This window comes from Dipodomys merriami, unplaced genomic scaffold, assembly GCF_024711535.1.
Source record: "Dipodomys merriami isolate MVZ:Mamm:240054 unplaced genomic scaffold, mDipMer1.0.p SCAF_12, whole genome shotgun sequence".
NCBI lineage: Eukaryota > Metazoa > Chordata > Mammalia > Rodentia > Heteromyidae > Dipodomys > Dipodomys merriami.
This window is the reverse complement of record NW_027202493.1, coordinates 28,579,755-28,600,861: the sequence shown is the minus strand read 5'-3', so window position 1 is coordinate 28,600,861 and position 21,107 is coordinate 28,579,755. Positions and strand designations below refer to the sequence as shown.

General features: G+C 35.6%; 1 protein-coding gene across 3 annotated transcripts in view; it reads right to left on the bottom strand.

The window, feature by feature from the left end:
• Asb5 (ankyrin repeat and SOCS box containing 5) overlaps nucleotides 1-21,107 on the bottom strand; it is a 43,361-nt gene that overhangs the window by 7,272 nt on the left and 14,982 nt on the right. Inside the window, exons 1-2 of one of the 3 annotated variants that reach the window (XM_070016452.1) lie at nucleotides 18,664-18,886; nucleotides 2,271-2,350 (exon numbers count right to left, since the gene is read on the bottom strand). In XM_070016452.1, the coding sequence (XP_069872553.1) occupies nucleotides 2,271-2,350; nucleotides 18,664-18,700 (117 nt within the window). In that variant the 5' untranslated portion in view covers nucleotides 18,701-18,886. Of the gene's footprint in view, nucleotides 1-2,270; nucleotides 2,351-7,937; nucleotides 8,007-18,663; nucleotides 18,887-21,107 lie in introns of those variants that run through there. The other 2 variants (XM_070016451.1, XM_070016450.1) reach the window with 2 other exon arrangements.

Genomic DNA, 21,107 nt, shown 5'->3' with positions numbered 1-21,107 from the left:
TATGGAATGCTATTTTGAAGATCACAAAACCTCATGGAAACCAGTTTCCAGTTTACCAGGAATGACCAATTTAAATACTAACAAAATCAGTTGTCAAAACTCCTTTGCCTTTCACAGTTGATCTTAAAAGTCATTTGTGAACTATGATAAACTATGTGAATTGTGCACTAGCCCTTTATGACTTTTGACTGTTTTGGTTTCCATTTAATATTTTCCTTCTTTCTTTTCTTTCTTTTCTTCAAGACTCAAGCAAATGCTATTTTATATTCAGAGCCACTGCTATAAAGCATTAATTTGCATGTGGTATTTGTCTTTCTATGTCTGAATTATTTCATTTAGTATCCTCCAATTCCATATTTTTTATGAAGACTATTCTCTTGTGTTTAGAGACCACATTTTATCCATTCATGGCTAAAGGATACCCGGATTGATTCCATGTTGGTCAGTATGAATAGTGTTGCGATAGTTACAGCAGTCTAAGTATTTTTTTGATACACTGATTTTATTTGTTCTGAAACTGGAAGTCTCCAGACTTAAAATAATGTTAAGGAGATGAACATATTAATTATCCTGATTTGGTCATGTGTATATGTATCAGAGTATCAAGAACATTCCATAAATATGTGCATAAATATTGTTAGTAAACAATTATAAAATGGTTTAAGGAGATAAAAGCATTAACCACCTTGATTTGATCATTATACTTTGTACATATGAATTAAATAATCATGTTCTAACCCATAAATATGTAAATCTCATATAAATAATTCTGTTATTTTTTTTATTCAAGTACTGTAATACCTTGGCCTAGAATGTGTTAAATATTTCGTTCAAGTAATAGTTGAGGGTATATGTTCTTTAACTTTTACTTTAATTTTATTTATTGGTGAAACTAAAGACTATGTATGGTCTGAACCAGACTAAAATAAATAAACAATATTAAAATATAAGATCTTTTGCCTTCTTGATATCACTAGTAATTCATTAGTTGACAATCATCTGAAGTACTGTTACTGGAAGAATCTCAAGGCCAAATTGTCTCATGGCCAAATAGTAATCTGAAAGATTATACTAATACTGGAACACACATGAAGTATCATAAAAATGAAACTCCCACAATTTTATGACGATTAAGTGGAAAATTTTAAGATCCCTTCAGTGTCTTTCTAAAAGTTTCAAGTTCTTAGTAGTCCAGTTTGGAGTGCTGCCTCTGACTGCTGCTCACTAGAGAGACCAGATGACAGGGTCAGAAGGCACTGGGTGAGCCTCTCACTGTTTTTGGCCGGCCAGCTGGTGAAGCATGGATACACATTGAGAAATACCTTGGAACTGCTCTCCTCTCAAAGAACTGCTTGACCCTATCTGAAGGATTACCCCCTCGAAATTACTGACCTTTTTTTATAGGGTTTCATTTTCCCCATCATCAAGTGATGAGCAAAAGAGTCACATGGTTGTCACAGAACTGGACATTCCCATGGAGACATCTCATACCCATCTTCATTTTACAGATGAGAAAATGGAGCTCAGATAGTGCTGTTAGCTCCCTTAAATGCCAGTTCGGGGGTCCAGGTGTCTGGATTCCCAGACAGGACTGTTCAAATGACCACAAGACCATCCCTTTCTCATTCATGGAAAATTCAATTCTCATGGATACTGCAAGGTAAAAACTGTTATAACTTCCCGAACTGGGTGTACATTTGAATCAGTCTAAACCTTAAAAAACAAACTACACAGCCCAGAATATTTACAGTTTCAGGAAGGAATTGCTATATTGTTTTGTTTTTAAATCTTTTCCTCTGCTTTATCTGAAGAGCAAGTAAATGCTATTGCCTGCATTGTTTATATTTACAGATTACCATAATTTAAACATTCTTTCACCATGGGTCTGATTACCCTTCCTTTTTTTTTTTTGGTTATTATGTAACTGAACGAAATCTTCAGTTATTTGCACACATTGTATGGAGGTATGCATCAAAATGCTTAATAAATAATCCCCAAATCCAATTACTAGTTGCTTAAATATGTGTATCATTGAACAAATATACTGTATGAGAAATTCAAAACACTTAGGCCAAAGATCATAACAAAATAGTCATAAAGGATATTCAAAAGCAAACCAGAAACTACTGACTTGCCTGAACTGTATTAAAATGAGAAGGCTGTAGTAAAATGCAAACAATCTTGCTATTTTTAAAGTGGTTGGTTTTGACAGTGCTCCATGCTCATCGAAAAATGGGTGTGTTGTGAGCGATAACATATAATATTTTTACCTGTGATAATAATGTCCTTAGAGCAAGAAGACGCCCTTGACTTGCAGCTTCGTGTAGTGGTGATCGATCTGCCCAAGAACCTGTCAAAATAAGAAAAAGAAAAAGAAAAATGCAAGTCAAAGAAATCCCTCACAGGCTCAATTACTCTGTGACATACATGATTCACATGCAACATTCAATGAGATGACTGAAATACTTTAATTCCACACGCTAGGACATTTTCTTCTTACCTGAAGGCAAGGTAAGAAGGTCTCTAATGCATGTTCTAGAACTCCACTAGACTCAATGTACCCACTAAATTCCTCCAAAGAGGAGAAAGATTATGATGAACACATGGCCCCAAGTAGGGGAAACAAAACAATCTTATATTTATATACAACCAGAAAAAATGTAAATTGTTTTGGCATTGATAGCAACCAAAACAGTCACTTCTCCATCTTACTGGCCTGCTCTGTTGTCCTTCTGATCCCATGCCTCCGATTATTAGTCAGTAAAACTCTCTGTGCCATCCTAGGAGGGCATTGGTATTCAACCCCCGACCAACTGTGTTCTGGTGATTCTGGCCTCTCAGGATCCCCTCCCCGCAAGTTTTCCTGCACCTCTCCCATTAGAAGAATCCGTCCTGTAACATGAAGCCCCTTTTCCTTCTCTTCCTCCGTCTTCCTTGGTGCCCAGCTACCACCAGAAGCACACAATCCTCTTCCATCTCTCACTTTACAGCCACCAGGGGTGAATACAATTCTGGGTGTACAGTGATTTTTTTCTTTCATTTCAATTCAGTATGATGGATAAAGTGAGATAGTATTCGATGTTTTAAGATGATTAAGAAAGCAGAGCTAGATGTCTGTGGCTCATAGCTATAATCTTAGCTGCGATCTGAGGTCCCATGGTTTCCCTTATTTGCAATAAGAAACAATAACGGGCAGGAAAGTCTCTGAGACCATTATCTCTAATTAACCACCCAGAAGCCAGAAGTGTTGTTGTTGCTCAAGCACTAGCCTTGTGCAAAAAAGAGCTCATGGACAGCACATAAGCCTTGAAAGAAAGAGAGAGAGACTGAGAGAGAGACAGAGAGAGAGGGAGAGAGAGAGAGGAAGGAAGGAAGGAAGGAAAGCAGGCAGGCAGGCAGGCAGACTATGTTCACCGGAAAAAAATAATGTCACTTCAAGGACACGGTTAAGTAAAAATAACCCTCACTAGAGAGAAAATCTTCTCAATGTAATATGATAATGGTTGTCAATATCTATTTTGTCTTTGACTACTTTCTCTTTAAATAAAATAATAATGTATTTTTTAAAATGCTGATCCTAACACAATGGAAATGAATTCACTTAGCTATTAATGAGAAACACAAGCTTCGTGAAAAGTCTGTCTCAAACTTGTTTAATAGTTTAGGAAATATAGTTGCATGAGTGCTGTGTTTTAGAAACCATGTCATTAGCCCTATCTTTCCAGTCACTGGAAAGACTTTGTGATTTTATCTGTGATGCCATATATGGTCTTACTAGAGTTTTCTATCACACCATGAGTGAACTGCCACTCCTCAATTTTTTATGCCTAATTATACAATAGCCCTTGATTGAAAATGCAACACTAAGGGCCAGGAGGCCAGAGAATGTCTTTACCATTGATGTATGAGCAATAATTACAGTAGCTATGGCTGGACAGAATTTACTTTATCCATTGTAATAGGTAAGTCCTATGTACAGGTCTATTCAATTCTCATATCAATGATATGAAGGATGTATAAATCTGAGGAAATGAAACTTAGAAAAAAAAGAAGCAACTTAGAGGAATATGTAGTCCAAATGCCTAGAGTTTGCTTCTAACCACAATCCAAACAGTACTGCCTTCCTTGATTTGCTTATTGACATACATAGAGTGATATTCGGCAGAGAGGAAATTCTCCTGCCTCTAATATCTTTCTTCAAATGTTGATGGTATGAGTTTTATGGAAAAAAAGTATCAGAATGTTCAGCCAATACTATGGGGTGACAGTTAATTTCTGGGAGTATGGGTCAGAAACAGCATTATTGTAAATTCTTGGAGTCTTTCTATGTCAGAAAATTAATAAGGATTACATGTGCTAAATGGATCTCCTCAACACTTCACTGATGTCCTAAACAAAGACAACTTAATAATTTTAACTTTTGCCATCTATATCTTTGGATCTAATAAGTTAGGAAACATTGTTCAGAATTCTACCCCCCTCTCCAGGGTGATTGCTTTACGATGTCTTTTCACAAGACTTTATTCAGTTCTTCCTTTAACTGCAAGTACATTTAAAGTTGTTTCAAAGTTACTTTCTGTTTTCCAGCATTTCTTAAATCAATACAGAAAATTGGTTTCATCCATTAAAGTTAAGTTGGGTTCTATCACAGGGGTCAAATGGGTCAGAGAGGATCAACTCATAAGCCTCTCTCCTCCTCTCCTCCCCTCCCCTCTCCTCCCCTCCTCTTCCCTCCTCTCCCCACTCCTCAGCCCCCCCCCTTCCTCTCTTCTTGCTAGAAGTTCAGAGCACTATCACAGCAAGTCTCAGCATTAAGAAAAATGAATTATTGAAGCCGGGCGCTGGTGGCTCACGCCTGTAATCCTAGCTACTCAGGAGGCTGAGATCTGAGGATCGCGGTTCAAAGCCAGCCCGGGCAGGAGAGACCGTGAGACTCCTATCTCCAATAAACCACCAGAAAACCGGAAGTGGCGCTGTAGCTCAAGTGGTAGAGCGCTCGCCTTGAGCTGAAGAGCTGAGGGACAGCGCTCAGGCCCAGAGTTCAAGCCCCACGACCGACAAAAACAAAACAAAACAAAAAAAAAAGAAAAATGAATTATTGATAAATCCAACTAGAAAAAAATGCCCTTAGTCCTCACCAGACTGGTCATAATGACTAAGTGTAAGTTTTAATCCACCCAGAGATCCTTAGAAGGAGGCACAACTATTACTCCTATTTTTCCAGCTAGGAAACTGTGACTCAAGAGACTAAGAAATTCACCCAAGATCCAAAGTGTCTTGTTATAGATATAAAACCCAAACTGCACCCTCTTTAAGTTCAGAAACAACACCTTTAACTCTGTGTAATCCAGCCCCATCCCATAATATGCTGTTTTAGTAAATGTTAATAGTATACATTTCTGTGGAAACTTTTGTTGTTCTAAGTTATTTCACTGGTCTATTTTTCTTTTAATATCTTTATAAAATAAAACCCTCTAATACAAACAGCTATCTTATTTTATTTTATCCTTAGCAAAATTTGTAGGATGCTGCTTTGATAAGAGGCTTACAGACACAGGAGATGGTAAAAATGTACAGAAAAGTCAAACCAGAGAACAAAAAGTGACAAATTATTCTACATTACTGTTAATTTGAGCTTTTTCTAATACTGAGTCTATTTCTTACATACTCAGGGAACTTTGATTCTATTCTGCCTTCATTAATCAGATCATGCAATTTTAAAATACAGCCTGCTTCATTCAAAGTCCTTTTCATTAGATTATTTTTTCAATCTTATAATTTCAGGAAAAAAGGCCAATGAAAACTAAGACTTATCACATCTTTATAGGAAGAAAAATAAAGCACCTCCCTAAGAATAGCCTAGAAATGATACAATTTTTATCCACATGCTTATCATTAGTCACATAGAAATGATGATCATGGTTTTAAATTTGAAGCACTGTAAGTTTGTAATAAAGACAACTATATTTCCTTTATAGATTGATAAATACATACTTTATAAAGCATTTTTAGCTTATCTAGAAGTGTTCATTTCACTTGTTTACAAAATAGTAAATCAAATATCCACTTCTTTGATTTTTCCACTGTTAGAATTTTTGTATGTTACTTCTTTGTAATATGCATAGTTTTATTATATATTTAAAGGTCAATTTTACCCCTAAAAAAATAAAGGTCAATTTTAATCATGTACAGTAATAAATATTGGTGGAACAAAATTTGGTGACAAACCAATAATTTATAAGAGATTAGAACCTGATGTTTTTACTAATTAAAATGCAAAATTCACCATTATAAACAAAATTCTCTGGGGGAAAATGATCAAGAGATGAGTTCCAGCTTCTAAGATAAAATTTGACCAAATCATCCATACTCCTTTGAAGAAACTTGAGTGTGGATTAAAACTCTAGACTCCAGAACATATGTCAATATTCATTGTAAATATTTAAGCAACAGAACAGAAAACTCATATTAGTTTTCCAAATAGTTTGCAAATGTGAAACCATGATGTTCAGCTTAATCAGCAGAGAAATGGAAAATTAGTCAAATCTTTAACAATCAATGCTCAACCATATGCTCAAATTTAAGCCATCACTTGTAATTTTCATAAATCATCTGGATCTTCCTTCTTATGTGATATAATAAAAATGCTGCAGTAAATTCATTTCTGAAGAAATATGCAGGATTTTAGGGTGCTGAATTGTTTCTGCAGTCTACCTTTCCATCATCACTAGCTAGCACAATAGTCAGATGGGATTGGTATTTGCCAATCACAAGCAATAGCCTTTTGGATTCATTTTGGCTTCATTTTGTTCTATTATCATCTGAGGCCGCCTTATATTAGATTTTCTTATATTCCTCCCAGCCAGCTCCTCTCCTTTGCATCAAAGTGATTTCATTAGTCTTTTGAAAAATTTTAGCAAGTCATGTCTTACTGTTCACAGAGAGAGAGAGACAGAGACAGAGACAGACAGAAACTAAGAGAGACAAAGAGGGATTCACAAAAATAGTTACACAAGTACCAAAATTAAGAATTGCTGGAGGAGAATGAAGAAAGTTATGACATTGATGAAGATGTACAACTACTTAAGAATAGTTTGGTTTTTTTTAACTCCTGTTATATTTTCTTCCTGCAGTACCAAGAAATAAACCAATCTTTTGAAGGAGTAATTTGTAGAAAGTGCACACTTCCAAGTAAAAACAATCTTCTGTTTTGAATTCTGCTTTCTTAACTTGAACCTCACCTCATTTACTTCCGATAATTTCTTGGAATTTTATGACATCTTTGTAATATGTGAGGATTAAGATATACTAGATAATGTTCTGTGTTCTAGTTAAGGTTTTCTCCTTTCCTGTTTCTCCCAAATCAAACCTGAAAATTAGCAACTACAAATGACTTTTTTTAATGTCTAACAATAAACTTCTTACCTTTATTATAGCTGTTTTACATCTGATTTATAAACTTTCTTAAGATCAAATAAAATATAAATACCTCAAGATAATACACAGCTACAAGATTATGCCCCTGAACCACTGTTTAGCAACTGTGTAATCTTGTTAGAATTTGAGTATCTAGAATAAAAGCAATAAAACCACTTCTCTAAAAATACATGTTTTCAATTTAACTCATTACAATAAATTATTCAGAGTGAAATTGTTTTACAAACTATCTAACTTTGATCATGCTGATCAAATGCGTACTGTTCCAGACTGTGCAGCTATGCAGGAGGTAACTGTGCCTATATTTAGAAATGGAACCAGTTTTCCGGATATCTGGTAGATTATTTACAGGGCGAAAGCCTGCCTTGTCTTGTAAACAACACATTGCTAGAGCAAAAAACAATCACAGTTTTATCCATATATATATGTATATATATATATATACATATATATATATGTATAGATACATATATAAAGTTTTGTAAAGATCTGTATCATACCTAAATCGCCATCTCCCCAGGGCACTTCAAGCCAGCCACTGCTGAGATAAATCCGACTCATATCTTTTTGTTTTTTAGTGAGCGTAAGCTGGGGGTTGGGGGAATCCTCACTGGTCACTTGCTAGTTCTTTTGGCCATTTTAGGAAGCCCTCCATTCCCTGTAATATGACCGTTCACCTCCACAAAGAAAAGGAGCTTTTGGAAATCTGATCCACTTTCAGAATTGCCTTTAAAAAAAAATTGAATGCTCCTATTTATTTGAAAATAGGATCATTTAGCTTATACTCTATGCTCTATAGTGAAATAAAGACATTATAATTTGACCTATGTCTCTGGCTATGATGAGACCATTTATTATAAGAGTTTGTCTGTTCCCAATCTTAGTGCATCAGTGAAATGAAATGTAGAAAATTCACTTAACAGTGGTGTTGAGATCCCATAGGATCTGCTCAAACACATTTTTCTTTACTATTCTCCAAATGAGAAGTACACACAGAACTATAACGAGTTGAGAACAAGTGACATTTTCATACAACATTTTTCCTTTATTAATACATTTAATGCATTTAAAGCTCTCCTAGATATAAAAATTTAAATCAACCATTTGCTTCAATGCAGGGCCCTTAGATTCCACAAATCCTTTGCAACACTATCTAATTTTGGATTTTATTTTTTAAAAGGCTTCTCCCAAATGTGTTTTGTATCATATGAAAAAATTTAGCCCATATTTACTCACAAGTTTAAAAGTAGGTTAAGTCACCAGGCATTTACTGGATTTTGTTTATGTGCTTTCAGACAAAAGACTAAAAAACAAAGAATAACAGGAATTCTTGAGGCCAAGCCTAATAAAAGAGAAATAATATTTTGTAAAAATCCAGGGTCCTCAAGGATTGGGACTGTCCTGTCTTTTTATTCTCAACCTCTCTCTGAAAGCTCTTTAGAATCATGGTAGTCAAGATCTGAAACCAGAAAACCTTAAGTATATAAAACTAGTGCATTTGGGATTTTTGATGTTGTTTTGTATTTTTTGTGAAAAGGAAAGTTCTCTTTTCATACACTCTCTGAAGCCTATGATCTCAAGCTCAGCTTTTGCATCTATACTCACTCTTGAGATCCTTACTAGTTCCCTGGATATAAATATTATCTACATGTTGGTTTTATATGTCAATACCAATACTCTCCTCTAAATACAAGACTTTCATTTCCACCTGGCTAGTAAATTTCTCCACTTGAACATCTAGGTAGCAATTGGATTTAACATGTCCAAAACTGAACTCTAGACTTGCTCTTTCTAAAACCTCCCTCTCAGAAAATGACAACTCAGTAAATGACAATTCATCCAGTTGTTTCAAAGTTACTTCTTGGGACTGGGAAGATGGCTCAGTGGTAAAGTGTTGCCTTGCATGCATGAAGCCCTGGGTTCCATTCCTCAGCACCACATAAGCAAAAAAAAAAAGCTGGAAGTGGCGCTGCTGTCTCTCAAGTGGTAGTGCGCTAGCCTTGAGCTGAAGAGCTGAGGGACAGTGCCCAGGCCCAGAGTTCAAGCCCCACACAGACAAAAAAAAAATTGCTTCTCTGTTTCTCACACTCCACAGGCCAACACCTGGAATCTCTTTTGCTTCAACCATTTGAACATCAGCTAAACTTTGACAATATCTCAACCACCACTGTTAATACCCTGTTTCATGCCACTGTTACTCTCACAAAAGAATCATAAGTACGTTTCTATTCACATCTTTCCAACAATCTATATTAAACATGAGAGCCTGGACCAACCATTTTTATTAAAATTAGAAAGGCAGTGGCCGCACTATTCACCCAGAATATGATTTTGACATGTTTTTTGTAATGGTACTAGGATTCGATCTCCCAAATGTGCCCTATTTGTTACTGCTCTACCACTTGAGCCACACCCACAGACCTCTTTTGCTTTGGATATGTTTCGGATTGGGTCTTCTTTTTTTATTTTATTTTTTGCCTTGGCTTGACTTCAGTGTTCAGTCCTCTTGCTTATGCATCTCATGACGCTGGAATTACAAGAGATAGCATCATGCCTGTCTTTTTGTTTGAGCTGAGGATATAACTTTTTGGCCTAGAACCATGATTCTCCTAATCGCTGCTTCAAGAGGAGCAGGGAATCACAAGCACGTGGAACCAAGTTGAGCCTTCCTTGAGGGTTGGTTTGTTTGTTTTCATGATCTACAATTGCAATGTTCTACTAGTTTTTGGACCATGACTTCTGGATGATTTGCTGTCAACAGATTCTTCTGTTCATTCTATGCCACTGAATTAAAACTAAAATCTACAAGATCCTGGAGTCTCAGACTGTGCCTGTGGCAGGCAGGAAATCTACTTTACTAGATGGACATAGCCCACACAGAATCTGTGGCTGCCTCCAAAACACTGCTGAAATCTTGCCACTTTGGGGTTCAAAAACTTTAATGGCTCCCAGTGAATACAGTTTGTCACTGTTACCCTGGAAGGAGTATCTGTAACACCAGTCAGAGCCTCCTTTTTCTCTTTTGTTTTCTAATACTGCCTTACAGATTCTTTTGAAAACTGAAAGTGGACTCAGTCACACATTTCCCACCAAAAACTTTGTTCTTTCCTGATTGCATTCAATTCTCTTCCTCATGCTACACAGTAATTTGTTGAGGCATCTCTGTGATTTTGGTTCTCAAGCAGTGGCTTGAAGATGGCTTAAGTCAAGAGGGAGGCTCCAGGTAGGGGGAAGGTACATTAGTAGGGTGAGAAGAAGCTACAAAGTGTGAATAGGTCAAATGAAAATGATGAGAGATGAGAGAGAAGACAGTTGGGGAGACAAGGAAGGAAGGTAGACATCCACTAATATAGACTTTTCATATTGGTCCTGAGTATTAGGAAGAAGCTGTAGGTCTAAGGCAACTCTACTCCCATCCCTAAAAAGTACGAAGAGCTTGTAAGACCTTAAGGAACAAGGTAGACATTGGTCTGTTTTGTCTCATTTAGGACAATCACATGCAACAGAGGGTAAAAATGGACTTCCACAGTGGGTTTACCAGAAGGAAACCTGAGGAATGAGGCCTGCTGTGTTTCCTAGTATACCAGTATTCAGTGTCAGCCTTTGCAAAAGCCCTGGTGGAGATAGGAGAAGGCCTAAGATAGGGACCCAAGTGGTTTTTTTCCTTCTTGCTATTGTTTTGAACATATTTATAATGTACCATGTGATGTTTTTGTTTCTTTGTATGTTCCTCCCCCACGGTATAACGCCTATATTTCATGTTGGTGCCTTGCATCTTGTATATACACTTTTTAAAATAAGTTTTTTATTGTGAAAATATTGTATATAGGGATTACAATTGGGGGGGATGGGAGGGAGGGTATGGTTGAGGAGGTGGGAGGGACAGGATGGTAGGGGAAAAACAAAGGAGGAGGCAACAATGCTGGATACACTTTTCTAATTTGGGGAAGGGAAAAGAAAAAACAAAAAACAAAAGATAAAAATCTTAGTCAGCCTGATGGGGCTGAAGACTGAATGCATGGACAGGGGTGGCTGGGGATTTTGCTAATTGGTAGAGCACTTGCCTATTATGCTAACTAGCATGCACTGGGTTTGATGCTCAGTTGTGGGGGGGAAAAGATAGTAAATAAATCCATCTTTTTTTTTCTTTTCTTTCTGTGCTGAAGGGTGAATGTGGAGCCATGGACATGCTAAACAAATATTCTACCACCTATACTTTGACCAGGTCAACTTGCAGAATTATCTCCCACCAGATTATTTTTGTTCTGATCTCCATCTTCACCATGTTTCAAAAGCTTCCTCCTCTAAAACACCTTGTAATAGTTTTAATAAAAGAGTTCCCTTCTCTTATAGGCCTTAACTCTCTTATTGTGTAGGCACTTTAAGAGTGAAGCCTTCCCATGTCACAAATACAGAGGCTGAAACCTCTTGGAATTAAAAAATATATATATTTGGTTGTGTATACATTGTGGTTTTTCCTCCCTCCCTTCCTTCCTTCTCTCCTTCCTTCCTTCTCCTCCCTCCCTCCCTTTCCTTCCCTTCTTTCCTTGCTTCCTTCCTTTCCTTCGTATTCTTTCTCCCGCATCCTTCTTTGTTCTTCTCCTTTTCCTTTCCCTTCTTTTTCTCCTTTACTTTTCCTCTCCTTATCTTTCTTTTTGTGGCACAGAGGAAATAAACTAAGGCTGACAAAAGGCTATGATGCCTCTCAGAATATCACAAGATCCAAACTCTGGTGCAATCTCATGGATGATCATACAAAGCCTCATATTATTTGAGGGCACTGCAGATTGCTATGTAGTAAAGCTTTGGATAAAGGTGTATTTAGACAGGACTGTATCACAGATTTGCTGTCATAACTTGCTAAGTTTTTTATAATTGCTAAATCTCATGCCACATCTACAAAATAGCAGTATTAATATGATTACATTTTCTAGTAGTGGCAGGAGTTAAAATGAGTAAGGAAAAAAGTCTAACAAAAAGCATAACCTTAATAAATTCATTTTCCTTGTATTGAGCTTTAGAGAGATTAAATCACTTGACAAAGTTATCACTAACAAAAACAGAAAGCCAATTTAGTTCTTCTGAATACAAGTTTCATGATATAATATTCTCATTTTAACCCTAGACCTCACAGTAGACTGCTTATCTCTAATGGAGCCATGATAAATGTACCAAAGACAGGATAAACAAGTGAAAAACCTGCCTCCTAAAGAAAAAGAATCGTGGAATATTATTTTCTAAAAGTTCATATAACAACATATATACTTGAAAATTTAAAATAGTGTAAGATCTGCATTACTGTATAGACACGACTTGATTTTTGCATCAAATAAATAGTAAAACAAAATTTCATAATAAGTATTTTCAAATAGAACCATTCAAAATATTTTAGTATATATTCTTTCCAACTTTATCATAAACATTTCTTTTTCATTTGCATTCTTTTTTTTAATGTGTTGGTCCTGGGCTTGAACTCAGACCTGGACACTGTCTCTGAGCTTTTCTGCTCAAAGCTAGCATTCTACCACTTGAGACACAGCTCCACTTCTGGCTTTTTGGAGTTAATCGCAGATAAGAGTTTCATGGACTTTACTGCCCAGGATTGCTTTGACCCACAGTCCTCAGCTCTTAGCCTCCTGAGTATCTAGGTTTACAGGAGTGGATCACCAATGTCTGGTTAACAAACATTTTAAATCAAGATGAGAACATACTACTCCTATCAATTTTAATGTTTTGCTTTCATTAAATGGTATCTCCAGCCCATGTTCACTGTGACAAAGTATAATTTTGTAATATTTTCAATGATCACTTTATGATATATTTCATTGTATACCATCATTTATATGGTTAATCACCTATAAATAATGTTTAAGTATCTTTTAGTTTTAGGAAATCAATATAATGTTTATCTCTTTAAATGTACATAATTATGTGCTAAAGATAAATTCATCAAATTATTGCTGACAGAACTGGGGGCATTTACAATCATATTAACAGTACAAGGAAATGTTGAAATAAAAATTTGCTAAGATATCTTTTATTTTAATGAAGGCACATAACATTCACCATTACTGTCATTTCAATATATTTAAACTCTAACCATGAAGAAGATAGCAAAATGGAATTTTAATTTATAATTTTATGGTTTTGTTTTTCTCCAAAGTCTCTATCTACTTTGAAAATAAATGAGAACCATCTAAGTAAATGTCTTCTCTTTCCTTTTATTTGTTTCCCTGCCACACAAATTAATTCCTGGTAACTTCTTTATTTAAGAAGTGATATGGTTCACTTTATTTCTACAATCTGTCTACATTTATCGAGGATATTAAAGACCTTGAATGGTATACAACAGCCTATTGATGTTTCCCAGCCTCTAGCACAGTGCTTAACACATAGTAAATAAGCAAACAATATTTGTCCAATTATTTGTTTCTATATAATCATCTATGTTCAATTATGCTTGTGCATTCTCAATTTACTGTTAATTACATTGTTAAAACATAATAAAAAGGAAATGTATTTGTGAGGAAAGGAAACAATCCAGTTGCTTTTTACAATCTTTTAAAGAATTGAGTGCTGGCCCTAGCAAATATAGTATTGAAAAACAGATTTTTTAATAAATAATTATCTTCAAATTCCAGCTGTTAGAATTCTGACATAGTGTGATGATGAGCAGCACGTTTATTTTACTTCTTAGCCTGCAGGTCCAACCTTTATATCTTCCATGGATCACATTGGTGTCCGAGTAAAAGTTATACTAGTTGTAGGTGTTTAATTAATTTCCTCACATAGCTCCTTTGCAGTATTGTGCATATTCTTCCTACCTCATCATTTTCTATTATTAAAACTAATAGCTATGTGTCAGAGCATTTTAAGTAAAATTGTTCGGTTCATTTTGTAGCCCAAATCAGCCTCTTTGTTGATGGTCTAATTTACATGATTTAAAATTTCCATACTTCCCATAAATAGTCCTCTCTGGCTTAATCAATTGCCTGTTTCTGTTTCCATACTGACTAAGAAGAACCTGCTGCAACAGAAAGACAGGCAAGCAACAACAAAGAAGTTATAAGTTGATCATCATTTTTAGTATCCCATCATAAGAATAAACCAACAAATGCAGTTTTGATATGCTAAATAGTGAAAACATAGTGCAATCCTTTGCCATGCTGCTCATTTGCATTCTAGAAAGTAGCCACAGGTCAAAGTTAGTATATGCAAACTAACAGGTCAAGACACCAACAGATTTGCAATGGCTGCTCTACTAACCTTGACTGGTCAGAATACCCCAGCTAGCTTTTCCTTTGGAAAAACTTTCCTCTCTACTGGCTAGCCTTCTTTTCATGAGGATCTGCTTAATGCAGTTGCCTTCAAGAGCAGTATCTGCAGACATAGTTAGGTGAACAGTTTGGTCTTTGAAAACCAAGTGTTTCTAGGTATAAGGGCATTAGCAAGAAGAAGTAATAGCATCTGGTTTTCTACCTGCTTTTCCCTTCCCTTAAGACTTTCACAAAGGTATCTAAGTGCTGACTGCAGAATGCCTTCCACATTGAACTCTATTTAGAAACACTAAGTGCCAAGCTGGTAGCTGTCTTGTGGAGGATGGGCTAGAAATACGGTAGCATTTTCTATTTTTAAAGTGAAGACGCACTGTTGCCAGAAGTTTTTAACTATTTGTATGATGTAAAAGGTAAAGATCCATGGGTTAGGATGATTTTCTTGATTGAAATAGAATGTAGATAAGCATTGTCTTCCAAATATGAAAACCTATGTAAAGAATGTACACATGAATCAAATATGCAATTATCCATGGATAATGACTGCAGACCAAATATTGCAAATGGAAAGTTCAGTAGTGGCCGGTAATTAGGTAGCCTTTTCTCCCCTTTATCTTCAGAAAGAAATATTATGTGTGCATTAGGGTTAGTTGGGAGCCAGCTCATATTTTAATTCTGTAAGAATCTAAATTTAGAATTGGCTTCAGAACAAAACTCACAGACCTCTAATTTATATAGACACAGCCCATGATTATGATTTTTTATGTAGGTCATTTGTAAACCAAAAGACATCAGCAGACAATTTAAGTCCAGCATGAGCTTTTTCACCCTAAAATGCAAAGAGACGAGATAGGGGGAGGGGGAATACATGTTCCTGTTATTTATTTATTTTTACTGGCATGTACCATTGAAGAAGGCACATAGTCCCTGATGGAGTCAGAAGCAGGAATTTACTGTGATGTGCTCCAAGGATTAACTGAGCTGGTGATCACCTTACAGGGTATTAACATATTGAGATCTGTCTGGATGAAAGTTGGTGACAGATTCTGCTATCTACATTTATCTTTCAAACACTATTTCTAAGGCTCTAACTGTTGTTAGAAACAAAACATGGGGATACTGTCATTGTAACAAGAAATTTAGGGAGAAAAGAAACTGTCCCACAAGGAAGATGAGTCACTACGTGTTATCTTGTTAGTGCTTGCTGTGACATACGTTACATTGCTGAAGTTTGCCATGAGTAAATCACCAAATACAAAAGATTTCCCCTGTCTTGCATTATGATCAAACCCCACTATTTATATGAGCCAGGGAAAGTCATTTAATGATGTTTTTGCTTTATTTCCTAGAAAAATGAGACATGTTGATATTCTTTTTTTGGATTCAATTTTTATGGCTAACTAGATGAAAATAGTATATGAGCTTTAGATATTTTATATTTCCCTACAGAAGCTCAATATCCAACCCCCCTCAAAGCCAGCTCAGCTCAGGCAATTTGCCTAACCTATTTAGTTGTGTATACATTTGAGCCAACTAATTACTGTCTCTTTTTCTCCTAATTTCTACATATAAAATTTGTATATATAAAAGTGTGATAATTTGCAGATGCCACAAAATGAAAAATAATTTTTGGTCTAAAATGAATAGGCTTACTCAGAAGAAAATTTAATTCGTTTATGATTTCTAAACTTTATGTTTTTGCTATCAGAAATAAATACAGAGAACTTTACGTACTGAGATTATTTTTGTTCTCAATATAATTTTAGATCTAATAATGACCTTTCTATCTCTATTTTTCTCATTTGACTAAGTATTTTGTAGAGTCTGAATCTATATATCTGTTCACATGTGTACTTCTTCCATCGTAGACACCCCAAAGAGAACCATTTTAAAAAGTAATTTACATTGGCATTCAAGAAGGCTTTCTCTATAGTCTTTGGTGATATAAATAAAAATCTACAGTGATGGAGAAATGAAGCCATGTGAGCATAACTGCATAATTAAGATGTGCGCTACTCTGCAGGTAAGCTAAGTTGGACATTTTCCCATTTCAAAAAATTTAACTAGAGAAAAAGGAAGCATGATTACTTAAAAAAAAAGACCGCAGAGAACTGAAGAAAACTATGGTTTGGATAATTCCCTAGAAAGCAAGAAAAGAAAAGGGACTGAAGATTGAAAATACTCAATGAGCTCTTACACATTGAGTATGATTTAAATTTTCATAAAGAATGATGCCCAATGTGAATGTTTGGGGCTAGAAATCTTCAAATGTGAGTAACTATATTCATAATATGTACATAGAATTTTTAGAAGCATGGCAGAATTGGACACATAATTCCTAATATAAATGCAAACCTCAAAGCAGATAAATTACAGAGTATTATAAGGTCCTACTGATAGGCAGAAGTTTTGACCCAACATTATCTATAAAAATAATAAAAATTGTATCCATTAGGAAATATTGGACTCTGAATTATGTTTTAGAGAAAGTATGTAAGATATGTTTTAGACACTTTATGGGTGGTCTTATGATATTGCTACAAAGGCTAAAATAATGTTAAGTATTTTCAGCAGGATATTAGATACAAAAGAGGTTATTTTATTCCAAGGATACATGTTTGTCTGAAAACTTGGCGGGGGGCCATGTTTGATCTTGTCACCAATCTTCAATCAGAAAGTGATGCCGAAAATGGAAACGTTTCAAAAAGGAGCATTGGAAACCAGAGAAGAAACAAAACAACTTCTGCAAAACAGAAATCTTCACTTTCACACATTCAACTCGGAAAGCTAAAATCTAAGAAGCAATATAGACAGAAATCTCCATAATCATGTTAGGGGTGAACAAATTTAGGAAGTGGGATGATCTTCTGACAATTTCAAAACCATCCTGAGACACAAATTTAATTTCTTTAGTTGTTATAATCAATCACAAACTTAGGTCATTGTCTCCAAAATATAGTCTCTAGGTAAGTTAATAAATTTGTGATCTACAGATTAAAATTTGAGAATCTTCCCTCCCTCCCTTCCTCCCTCCCTCCCTCCCTCCCTCTCTCACTTCCCTCCCTCCCTCCTTCCTTCCTTCCTTCCTTCCTTCCTTCCTTCCTTCCTTCTTTCCTTCCTTCCTTCTATCCTCTTTCTTTGTTTTGAGGTATTTAGTATTTAGATAGACTGGCTCTAATAGCTCTACCACTTTAGCCACTCCTCAAGTCCTTCAAGGGTATTTCTGAGTAATAAACATTTGAACCTTAAGCTACTGTCAGAAAAAGACAGTTAAGGTAAGGGCATTCCTTCTAGGTCAGGGTTGGCACTTTCCCGTGTTTAACTATTGAATATTTCAAACATATCTGTGTATCTATCATTCACTTTCAATAAATGTTACCTCGCAGCTTATCTTGCATCATCTAAAATTTAACCATTCTCCCACAAATACCTATAGGATTGTTTTGAAGCAAATATCAATATGCTATTTCATCTACACATATTTCAGTATCTCCATACAAGATGAGAAACCTTCTTTATTTCCATTCCAGTATCTCAACCAATCAAAAACAGTGATTCCATAGTGTCAACAAATATAGACTGCATTAAAAAAAATGTCCTATGGTTATTTCCTATGGATATATGTAAGTACCAAAATTCATCAAACTATTAACTTAACGTGCACGTATGCTATTGCTTGCAAATTATACCACAATAAAATGATTTCCCAAAGGAAAAAAGAGAAGTTCCATTGATAAACTTCCTTCTAAAATAATGTCTGAATTGAGTTAGCTTTTAAATCCTTTGTTTTGAAGGAACAGCCTAATCTCTCCATTTTGGACAGCTTTTTTTGAAATGTTAGATTCTTATCCTTATTTTTTTTGAATTTTCTTTAAATTACTAAAGGCTCACCAACTACAAAACAGAATCTTCAGTTGAAGACATCACAAAGGACACTAATGTTCTCTTTTACCTGGAAGTGACAAATTCCCACCCTTGTAGTGTAGCATCTGGAATGGCCATAATTCACTCTCAAAGGCCCCCGGGGCACTTCAGGCTTCTTTACCACACAGGCAGTCAAGGCAACTCTTAGAACTAATTTCTGAGCCCCATTCTTGTTCCATTTTGTTCTTTATTCCATTTTAGTTAAACATGATTACTGAAATCTGTTGGTACAGTGATAATGAATGAGGGCAGATAGGGTCTGAAGGCAAGCCCAACACAAGCATCTTAGTAAAAATATAGAGCAATTATTACCCAACAGTACCCTTTGTGCCTTCACTGCTTGTATATGACCATTCACTTCTTACATAAAGGTGGCTGGGAAACCTAAAAACTTTGTGGTGCACCGTATTTCCTCTCATATCTAGAATTGTGTGATCAGGAAAGGCCATATGGGACCGAAAGAATCAATGACAGAAAATATGGATAGAATGACTTCAAAACCACACATATACCAGCAAGGCCCAGAGAATATAGGGAAGTATATTTGTTTACCATGTGTACACAAGGATTTGTAAAGAAATGTATTTGGTCTTTGCAGCTTTAGTATCTGGTAGAATTTGAAAACCTACAGGCATAATGTAAAACTTCAGTAAATATAGTTTAAGATAACAACATATGGTTTCAACAAAAGGATTTTCATTATATATCATGAAGCAAAAGGTAAAGACCTTCTTCTACTGAGGAATGTGTACTTGTCCCATGTTGAGGAAGCTTCAATAAGGAAGCCTAATTTTCCTTTAGCTGTCATTTTACCATACTCAGGTGTTTAATACTGAAAGCTAAAAAGATTCTCAAAATAATGAAAGCCCTCAAAACTCCTGTTTTCAATGTATTTGCAGTATAATTTGGAGAGGGGATGGGAAAACATGTTTAAATAGGGATACAGGTTGACCCATTGTAACAATGAGATGTACAATACACTATGTTGAAAAATGAACTTTACAATTTAGGCTGGAGGGGGAGAGTGTACTTGTTGAGCTGGGAGGGAAGGGATGGTAGGGGAAAAACAAAGGAGGAGGTAACAATGCTTGATAAGAAATGTACTCATTACCTTGCCCATGTAACTGTAACACCTCTGTACAGTATTTCACAATAAAAACTTATTAAAAATAATGAAAATATCTTTCATGATTTATCCAAGGAAGATATGCACTCGAGTAGAGTATTTTAAACTATTCTGAAAAGCAGTAGTGTCTTGTAAAGAACACAATAATCCCTACATCCACAAGGACAACAATTAAACTCAATTTTAATTCTCAAGGCTTAAAATATATAGCATTACCCTAACTCTAACCATTGAGACATATTAATTTTCCGTTACATAATGAATGGATAGGTGGTAAAATAATATTGATTAATTTACTTATTTAATATTTATTATGTAACTACCAGTTGCTATGTTTTGGGAACATAAAGACAGTTGTTGCCTACTACAGTAGGTCTTTTAAAAGCATTTTAAAACTGCATCAACCTTAGTAATTGTAAGATGCCTTAAATCTGAAAGTCAAAGATTCTAAGAATCATAGGAAGCTCAGAAATTCAGCTATATTACAGAAACATATTTAACAACTAATTTCTCATAACATACCTGATTTACAAATACTTTCTATGATTTTTTGTTTGTTTTGGTCATGGGGCTTGAACACAGGTCTTGGGCACTGTCCCTGTGCTTTTTTTGCTCAAGGCTAGTGTTCTACCACTTTGAGCCAAAGCTCCATTTCATTTAGGGGTGGTTAGAGATAAGAATCTCATGGACTTTTCTGCCTATGCTGGCTTCAAACCATGATCCTCAGATCTCAGCCACGTGAGTAGCTAGGATTATAGGCGTGAGCCACTAGCACCCAGATAACTTTTTATGAATCTTGAATAAATTGTTCAGTGGTGCTCTGAAACAGTGGTGTCTATATTCTCAAATGAGAGAATGAGATGTTATTATAGACAGAACATATCTATTGCTAAGATTTTTGTAAAATGCAAAGAATTTAGTAGAAAATTAAGAAGAAAAACATCTTTTACTATTGTTATTCTTCACACATTGATTGGTGATGTGCCAACACCATGGTCTCTAATACCAAACATCAGAGAATAAACCTGGAAGCATCTTCAAAGGACAATTCAAACCACACACACACACACACACGCACACACACACACACACACACACACACACACACACACACACACACACACACACACACTAACTTCTCTTCTGGTCAGTTTCTACACAGAAGAACACAGGAAAGCAAAGCAGTTCTGCCATTACTACCTGGTCACAGCACAAGAAGATCCTCATCCAAAACAAAAAGTATATTTTAAATTAAGGAAGAAGCTAACAGGAAATGGAGAAGAAAGAGTTGACTCTACTTTCCCTGATGCCCTTTATTCCATGCTGAGGATTATTGGGGTTCCCTG